Source organism: Entelurus aequoreus, linkage group LG13, assembly GCF_033978785.1.
Source record: "Entelurus aequoreus isolate RoL-2023_Sb linkage group LG13, RoL_Eaeq_v1.1, whole genome shotgun sequence".
Lineage (NCBI taxonomy): Eukaryota > Metazoa > Chordata > Actinopteri > Syngnathiformes > Syngnathidae > Entelurus > Entelurus aequoreus.
In genome coordinates this window covers 4,708,669-4,718,963 of record NC_084743.1, presented here as the reverse complement: position 1 = coordinate 4,718,963, position 10,295 = coordinate 4,708,669, and the positions used below count along the sequence as shown (strand labels likewise).

Below are 10,295 nucleotides of genomic sequence, written 5' to 3'. Positions count from 1 at the left end.
AGCCAATTTCATCAATTAAAAATACACTGTAATTGTACAATCTCTTTTTTGTTTGTTTTACAAGCTTTACAAAAAAAATCCCTCATTATTAATTTTATTTTAAGGAAATGTTTTTTCTTTTTTGTGTGTGGCTCACTACCACCATTACTGGACAGTAAATAAGGAGCAAGTGCTTCTTCTTCTTCTGCTGGTGAATGATTCCGGTTGATGCCGCCACCCAGTGGCGACACTGTGTAACATTTTATTTAACAGTATGTCTGGTTTTTTTCTTTCACATTTCTTTTCCGTCCCCTAAGTTAGTTGTTCATGCTGCTTCCTTGTACAGACATGTGTGTTGTACATACGAGTAGCATTAGATTGAATCATTTAAATGTATTTATTTATTAATCGTGTGATAAGGTCCACTATTCTATCAGCGTTGTCTGCTCGTTCATTATGTTCTCGGGGCTTTCATTTTGGTACTCCATTTCCGGTCGGTAACCGGAAATGACGAGTCGTAAAACTAAGAGTCATGCGCCTTAAATGTAAGGAAAGTTTTGACAGTTTGGTGAAGAAACTTCAACGTCTGAAGGCTCGATGAAGGATTTATTTGTGTGCTTTCTGTTGTTTGTCACTGCTCGGCCGTCCATGACCGAAGAACTCAGGTACAATTCCGCCGAGCTAACAGTATTAGAAGTTGCTCGAAGATACATGTTTTATATTCAAATATTATGACTTTATACACAATATACTCACTTCCGCTTTGAACAAGCTCTCCCGCCACAAATCTGACGACATTTGGAAAGTTTACATTCGATCAAAACTCCTGCGCCAAACACCTAAAGTGAGTAAAATGTTCTATATTAAAATGTATTTAAAAGTCTGACAAATATCTTTTAAATTGATCGATTCGCACACTGATTTTTGGACCCTGTTGCTTGTTTGGTGACTGGAGTGATCAGACATGTTTACTCACATTTGATGCTTCTCTTAACGCTAGTTTCACCATTTAATCCATTCAAATACACCCTAACCGTCAAACCTCTTTTTTTTCTGTTTCTTTGTTTAGCAAACTTTTTTAAAAAAAATTTGAGCTTTTTATTTATTTATTCTTTTACTATTTTTTTCTTTATTGATACAGCCTTCGACACCAAACTATTTAAAATGGGCTAACTATTAAGTAGGTTATGACATTTTTAACAAAAAGTTCACACCTAAAATCACGACTTTGTATATTAATGCGTTTTCCCCAGTTTGAATATTCCATAACTTAATATTTATCACAGGAACATGATACTTATATCACTGGAATTGTCTTTACAAGACCTGTCTGTTTTTAAAATTTGTCACTTTCAACGCTAGTTTCGCTAATTTAATCACTTAAAAATACACCATAACTGTCAAACCTAATTTTCTCGAGTTCTTTCTTTAGCAAGCAGTTTTACAAGCTTTTTAAACCCATTTTTTAACTTTTTATTTTATTTTTTTAAATTATTTTTTCTTTATTGATACAAGCTTTCATATCAAACTTTTTAAAATGGGCTAACTATTAAGTAAGTTATGACATTTTTAACAAAAATTTCACACCTAAAATCAGGACCTTGTGTATGAATGCATTTTCCCCAGTTGTAATATTCCATAACTCAATATTTATCACAGGAAAATGATACTTATATCACTGGAATTGTCTTTACAAGACCTGTCTGTTTTTAAAATTTGGCATTTTCAATGCTAGTTTCGCTAATTTAATCAATTACAAATACACCATAACTGTCAAACCTCTTTTTTTTTCCGTTTCTTTGTTTAGCAAACTTTTTAAAAACATTTGTTTTACTTTTTTTTAAATTATTTTTTTACTTTTTTTTTTTTCTTGGTACAAGCTATGATGCCAACCTTTTGAAAATGGGTTAACTATTAAGTAAGTTATGACCTTTTTAACAAAAAGCTCACACCTAAAATCAGGACTTTCTGTATTAATGCGTTTTCCCCAGTTTTAATATTCCATAACTCAATATTTATCACAGGAAAATGATACTTATATCACTGGAATTGTCTTTACAAGACGTGTCTGTTCTCTTAACGCTAGTTTTGCTAATTTAATCAATTAAAAATACACCATAACTGTCAAACCTCTTTTTTTGGGTTTCTTTCTTTAGCAAGCGTTTTTACAAGCTTTTAAAAATATTTTTTTAACTTTTTATTTATTTATTATTTTACATTTTTTCTTTATTGATACAGACTTTGACACCAAACTATTTAACATGGGCTAACTGTTAAGTAAGTTATGACATTTTTAACAAAAAGCTCAGACCTAAAATCAGGACTTTGTATATTAATGCATTTTCCCCAGTTGTAATATTCCATAAGTTAATATTTATCACAGGAAAATGATACTCATATCACTGGAATTGTCTTTACAAGACCTGTCTGTTTTTAAAATTTGGCAGTTTCAACGCTAGTTTTGCCAATTTAATCAATTAAAAATACACCATAACTGTCAAATCTTTTTTTTCTTCCCAGTTTCTTTCCTTAGCAAGCGTTTTTACAAGCTTTTTAACATTTTTTAACTTTTTATTTTTATTTTTGTAATTATTTTTTCTTTATTGATACAAGCTTTCATACCAAACTTTTTTAAATGGGCTAACTATTATTAATAATTATAATAATAATAATAGATTTTATTCGTAAAAGCACTTTACATTGAACAAACAACCTCAAAGTGCTACAGTGCATTTAAAAAAAAAACAACGCTAGAAGCACAAATAGCTGCCCCCAACAAGTAAAATAAATAGTAAAATAAAAACTAGAACAGCCTAATAGCTAGAACTAGCACACATATATCTAAAAAAAAAAAGAGGCTTTTTTAAAAATAAGGGTATTTAAGCCTTTTTTAAAAGCATCCACAGTCTGTGGTATCCTCAGGTGGTCAGGGAGAGCATTCCACTGACTGGGAGCGGGTAAGTAGGTTATGACATGTTTTACAAAAAAGTTCACACCTAAAATCAGGACTTTTTCTATTAATGCATTTTCCCTGGTTGTAATATTCCATAATTTAATATTTATCACAGGAAAATGAGACTTATATCACTGGAATTGTCTTTACAAGATCTGTCTGTTTTTAAAATGTGGCACTTACAAACCAAAATAAAGGAAGACGTATAGAAAAGGAGGAAGAAAACTAATTAATAGGAAGTAAAATCAATTATCAACAAAACTTAGCTTCTGTTTCTTCATGCTGTTAACTATCTGTCTCGCTGCACACGCTAATAGCGAGGGCAGAATGATGACTATATTGACGGTGCAGTGTGAAAGCTGATGTGTTTACTTTGTAAAAAATGGTATAACCTGCACAGGCACTTTTTAAAGACATTTTGCTGTAGAAGTTTCTGTCAAATCTACTATGGACTGCGCTCTAAACAATTTGAACTAGCGTTCCACATTCCAGCTGTTGTTATGTCTTTGAAGTATACATAGAATACTCCTAACACATGTACATGCCATCAATACATTCCTGTACAGATGTGTTTTGGAGCAATAATAGTTGTGTATTTCAGAGAATGGTGGCTGACAGATGTGCTGGCGGCCTACTCGCAGGGTCACGGCCCTCAGCACTCCCATCGCTACGTCAGAGACTGTCAGCCCGTCGTCCACGGCAACACCACGCATGAGACCTGGACCTCCAACAAGGACCCTTTGCTGCCCGTGGCCGAGTCCCACGTGTTTGTGTCACGTCTGCAGAACAGAGTAGTGAGCGGTAAGACCACATAGATAGATAGATAGATAGTACTTTATTGATTCCTTCAGGAGAGTTCCCTCAGGAAAATTTAAAATTCCAGCAGCAGTGTACAAAAATGTGGCTATTTACTGGATCATTGTGGCTATTTACTGGATCATTGTGGCTATTTACTGGATCATTGTGGTTATTTACTGGATCATTGTGGCTATTTACTGGATCATTGTGGCTATTTACTGGATCATTGTGGTTATTTACTGGATCATTGTGGCTATTTACTGGATCATTGTGGCTATTTACTGGATCATTGTGGTTATTTACTGGATCATTGTGGCTATTTACTGGATCATTGTGGCTATTTACTGGATCATTGTGGTTATTTACTGGATCATTGTGGCTATTTACTGGGTCATTATGGCTATTTACTGGATCATTGTGGTTATTTACTGGATCATTGTGGCTATTTACTGGATCATTCTGGCTATTTACTGGATCATTCTGGCTATTTACTGGATCATTCTGGCTATTTATTGGATATTTAATGGCTGTTTAGATTTTATTTGTTGGCTATTCATTTGACATTTTGTGTCTATTTGATTATTATTAATTGGCCTTTTATGGCTGTCTAATGAATGACCATTCATATTTATTGGATATTTTATAACTGTTAAATGGTTATTTATTGGGTATTTTTTAAATATTTATATCAATATAATTATTATTAATTGGCTATTGATTGGATATTCATGGCTGTTATTTGGATACTTAATGGATGTCAAATAGTTATTGATTGGCAATTTTTTTCATATTTACGTAAAATGTATTATTAATTGGCTTTTTATGACTATTTATTGGATATTTATGGTTATTATTTGGACACTTAATGGATGTTTAATTGTTATTCATTGGCTATGTAATAACTATTTATTGGATATTTAATGGATGTTAAATGGTTATTTATTTGGTATTTATGTCAATTGGATTATTAATAATTGGCATTTTGGTTTTTTTATTGGTTATTTATTTGTTATTTATGTCAATGTAATTATTAATAATTGGCTTTTTATTGCTATCTTTTGGATATTTTCTAAATCGTAATCGTGAGGTGCCCAAATATTCATAGCCCTACTAACAATACTTTTTAAAGCGTTACGATTCGATGCAGTTGGTAGCTTTGCATGGTGAAAAGAAAATCAAATGTATCACGTCAGAACAATGTCATGTGCAACGTTCCCTCTGAGGTCTGCACAATTGCTCACACGTTTTTGCACACGGCAAATTTATGCCGCGCACAAAATCAAATCCCATCTGAATTCGAAACAAAACGAACACATAAAAATGTGTTGGGTATGATTTTGCAATGCAACTGTGAGTGATAGTCCACAACACGCATCCACGACAGATGTTACAATTATTGTAACATCTGTCAGGACGCTTCAAGGAGGACAGGAATTCCATCGATCACTTTATTAACTGTTTAATGTCGGCCGTAATCGCACAAAAAATATGAGTAAAAAAAACGTCCATCTTGCAGAACTGGTCATTTTCTGTCGTACAAACCAGGCCAAAACCAACTCTTTGTCGTCTGTCATATCAACAGCAGCTTTCTCTCACCTGCACCAACACACGCACTCATCATACTCCGCCACTGATGCCTTTATGGACACACAAAAAGTCAGACAACTCCAAACACCTAATCAGATGTGTGTTTATTCTACTGTCGTTTATTAAGAAGGTTAAAGGCCTACTGAAATGATTTTTTTAAATTTAAACAGGAATAGCAGATCCATTCTATGTGTCATACTTGATCATTTCGCGATATTGCCATATTTTTGCTGAAAGGATTTAGTAGAGAAAATCGACGATAAAGTTCGCAACTTTTGCTCGCTGATAAAAAAAAAGCCTTGCCTGTAGCGGAAGTAGCGTGACGTCACAGGAGCTAGTATTCCTCACAATTCCCCGTTGTTTACAATGGAGCGAGAGAGATTCGGACCGAGAAAGTGACGATTACCCCATTAATTTGAGTGAGGATGAAAGATTCGTAGATGAGGAACGTTACAGTGAAGGACTTGAGAGGCAGTGATGGACGTATCTTTTTTCGCTCTGACCGTAACTTAGGTACAAGCTGGCTCATTGGATTCCACACTCTCTCCTTTTTCTATTGTGGATCACGGATTTGTATTTTAAACCACCTGGGATACTATATCCTCTTGAAAATGAGAGTCCAGAACGCAAAATGGACATTCAGTGCCTTTTATTTCCACGACAATACATCGGCGAAATGCTTTAGCTACGAGCTAACGTGATAGCATCTTGCTTTAACTGCATATAGAAACAAAGAAATAAACCCCTGACTGGAAGGATAGATAGAAAATCAACAATACTATTAAACCGTGGACATGTAAATACACGGTTAATGCTTTCCAGGCTGGCGAAGGTTAACAATGCTGTGCTAACAACGCCATTGAAGCTAACTTAGCAACGGGACTTCACAGAGCTATGCTAAAAACATTAGCTCTCCACCTACGCCAGCCAGCCCTCATCTACTCATCAACACCCGTGCTCACCTGCGTTCCAGCGATCGGCAGAAGGACGAAGGACTTCACCTGATGCGTTTGGCGGCTTGGAGATGTAGGAAGTCAGGGTGAGGTTGGCGGCTAGTGCGGCTAGTGCGGCTAGCGCGGCTAGCGCGGCTAGCGCGGCTAGCGCTCCAACAAAGTCCTCCTGGTTGTGTTGCTGTAGTCCGCTGCTAATACACCGATCCCACCTACAACTGTCTTTTTTGCAGCCTTCATTGTTCATTAAACAAATTGCAAAAGATGTCCAGAATACTGTGAAATTATGAAATGAAAACAGAGCTTTTTGTATAGGATTCTACGGGTACCATAACTTCCGTTATACTGACTTCGTCACGCGCATACGTCATCATACCGCGATGTTTCAGCCGGATATTTCCCGGGAAGTTTAAAATGTCACTTTATAAGTTAACCCGGCCGTATTGGCATGTGTTGCAATGTTAAGATTTCATCATTGATATATAAACTATCAGACTGCGTGGTCGCTAGTAGTGGCTTTTAGTAGGCCTTTAACTCATTGATATTAATCAGGAAATGTTTGCAGAAATGCCAATAAAAAGATACATGTATATTTTACAGACATAAAGTTACAGGAATGTACACTTTATCCCATGCTTACATCTAGGGATGTCCGATAATATCGGCAGCCCGATATTATCGGCCGATAAATGCTTTAAAATGTAATATCGGAAATTATCGGTACCGGTTTCATAATTATCAGTATCGATTTCTAAAAGTAAAATGTATGACGTTTTAAAACGCCGCTGTGTACACGGACGTAGGGAGAGGTACAGAGTGACAATAAACCTTAAAGGCATTTCCTTTACATGCGTGCCGTCCGAGTCACATAATATCTACCGGCTGTTTTCATCACGAATTAATGCAAGCAAGGCATACTTGGTCAACAGCCATACAGGTCACACTGAGGGTGGCCGCATAAACAACTTTAACACTGTTACAAATATGCGCCACACCAAACAAGAATGACAAACACATTTCGGGAGAACATCCGCACCGTAACACAACAGAACAAATACCCAGAACCCCTTGCAGTACTAACTTTTCCGGGACGCTACAATATAAGCTACCCCCTACCCCCACCCATCCCAACCCCGCCCACCTCAACCTCCTCATAGTCTCTCAGGGGGAGCATGTCCCTAATTGCAAGCTGATGTTTGGATAGATAGATAGATAGATAGATAGATAGATAGATAGATAGATAGATAGATAGATAGATAGATAGATAGATAGATAGATAGATAGATAGATAGATAGATAGATAGATAGTACTTTATTGATTCCTTCAGGAGAGTTCCCTCGGGAAAATGAAAATTCCAGCAGCAGTGTACAGAATTGAGATCAAATTTAAAAAGTAAATAATGGGGGTATAAATGGAAACAGAATAGAAAAATATTACAATATGAATAAAAATAAAAAAGCAACAATGAGAATAAAAATATAACAGTAAAATAAGAATATAACAAGAGAAACTAGGCGGTAGTGATCATGTTATGAAAAAGTATTGCACTGTTATTGTTTTGAGGCGTGTTTAAAAAAATAATGCACTTTGTGACTTCAATAATAAATATGGCAGTGCCATGTTGGCATTTTGTTCCATAACTTGAGTTGATTTATTTTGGTAAACCTTGTTACATTGTTTAATGCATCCAGCGGGGCATCACAACAAAATGAGGCAGAATAATGTGTTCATTCCACAACTGTATATATCGGTATCGCTTGATATCGGTATCGGTAATTAAGAGTTGGACAATATTGGAATATCGGATATCAGTAAAAAAGCCATTATCGGACATCTCTACTTGCATCTCATTGTGCAACATGTGAATGTTTTAGGGCAGGGGTCCCCAACCTTTTTGTAGCTGCGGACCGGTCAACGCTTGAAAATTTGTCCCACGGACCGGTGGGGGGGGGGGGGGGTGTATTTTAAAAAAAAAATAAATTTTTTTTTTTTTTTTTTTTTTTTTTTTACATAAATAAATACAATCATGTGTGCTTACGGACTGTATCCCTGCAGACTGTATTGATCTATAATGTATATATTGTGTTTTTTATGTTGATTTAATTAAAAAAAAAAAAAATTTTTTTTTTTTTTTTTTTTTTTTACATAAATACAATCATGTGTGCTTACGGACTGTATCCCTGCAGACTGTATTGATCTATATTGATATATAATGTATATATTGTGTTTTTTATGTTGATTTCATTTAAAAAAAAAAAAAAAAAAATTATTATTTTTTTTACATTTCTTGTGCGGCCCGGTACCAATCGGTCCGCGGACCGATTGGTACCGTTGGGGACCACTGTTTTAGGGAACTGAATGTGATCTCTGGAAGGGGTAGAAATGACTTCCAAAGCAGGACCACCACCCAAACATACAATACTACCACATAGCTCATGAAAAACAAGATTTGTCTCGTTTTTTTCACTGTAGGAGGGCCAAATCACTTACCGGAATATGAAAAATAATCTTATGGAAATGATTGCTGTCATTTGATTAAAACATTTACATTGGTATGCTGTCAGGTTTGAGACAGGTGTGCTGCTGGTATGGCCGCAGTGATGTTGCTCACACATGAAATATTACAGGCAACATTGGTCATGGGTTTATTTTTTAAATAGACACAGACAAAACAGGCGGTTCCTGTATCCATGTATCAACTTCAAGGCATCGCAATCCATAAACTTTAGGAAAAGAAGATGTAAACAAACACTTTTGTGAATAGCCAGCAGGCATTTACTGTTGTTTGCTGGCTCAGCTAGCAAGAAGTAAACAGAGAGAAAAGCAAGCTGGTCATCAACACGCTTCAGTGCCACAAAGTCAAGTAAACAGCAGCTTCAGTGTCGAAGTGACAATCTGCTGCTTACTGTGCAGCTGCAGCTTCATCTTGAGCACTTTAGGTGTAGAAATGTGAGCTTTCCACTTCACTCATTTGCATGTGGCGTGCAGCCATGGCATTTTAATTACCCCCTCAGGTCATTTTAATTACCCCCTCAGGTCATTTTAATTACCGCCACGCCTTGAAAAAAAGGTTGTGGTTATTGTTTTTTTTAACTTGAAACCAAATTAAAGTAATACAACATATTGTAGTCCACAGAAGAAATCGGGCGGAAGGCGGGGTACACCCTGGACAAGTCGCCACCTCATCGCAGGGCCAACACAGACAGACAACATTCACACTCACATTCACACACTAGGGCCCATTTAGTGTTGCCAATCATAAAATGTTGGTGTTGTTTACTTGAGTCATATTGCGGTCTACATGTATCTCTAATGTGTGACTGCCATCTACACTTATCATTACACCATGTACCAAATAAAACAGCTTCGAGGACGGTAATCCCAACAAAAATGCGCCTTATTTATTAGATATTTAATGGATGTTAAATGGTTATTTATTTAGTATTTATGTCAATTTGATTATTAATAATTGGCATTTTATGGTTGTGTAATGAATGACTATTCATTCATTTAATGACGTTAAATGGTTATTTATTGGATATTTTTTAAATATTTATATCAATATAATTATTATTCATTGGCTATTCATTTGATATTCATGACTGTTATTTGGATACGTAATGGATGTCAAATGGCAATTTTTTTCATATTTATTAAAATGTATTATTATTAATTGCCTTTTTATGGCTATTTATTGGGTATTTATGGCTATTATTTGGATACTTAAAGGCCTACTGAAAGCCACTACTAGCGACCACGCAGTCTGATAGTTTATACATCAATGATGAAATCTTAACATTGCAACACATGCCAATACGGCCGGGTTAACTTATAAAGTGACATTTTACATTTCCCGCGAAACTTCCGGTTGAAAACGTCTATGTATGATGACGTATGCGCGTGACGTCAATGGTTGAAACGGAAGTATTCGGACACATTGTATCCAATACAAAAAGCTCTGTTTTCATCGCAAAATTCCACAGTATTCTGGACATCTGTGTTGGTGAATCTTTTGCAATTTGTTTAA

At 35.6% G+C, this 10,295-nt stretch overlaps 1 protein-coding gene across 1 annotated transcript in view; it reads left to right on the top strand.

The window, feature by feature from the left end:
- Positions 1-446: 446 nt before the first annotated feature.
- Positions 447-10,295, top strand: part of LOC133663080 (N-acetylglucosamine-1-phosphodiester alpha-N-acetylglucosaminidase-like) — a 24,150-nt gene continuing 14,301 nt past the window's right edge. The window contains exons 1-2 of the mRNA XM_062067277.1: positions 447-644; positions 3,534-3,733. Coding sequence (XP_061923261.1) covers positions 577-644; positions 3,534-3,733 — 268 coding nt within the window. The 5' untranslated portion in view covers positions 447-576. The remainder of the gene's footprint in view (positions 645-3,533; positions 3,734-10,295) is intronic.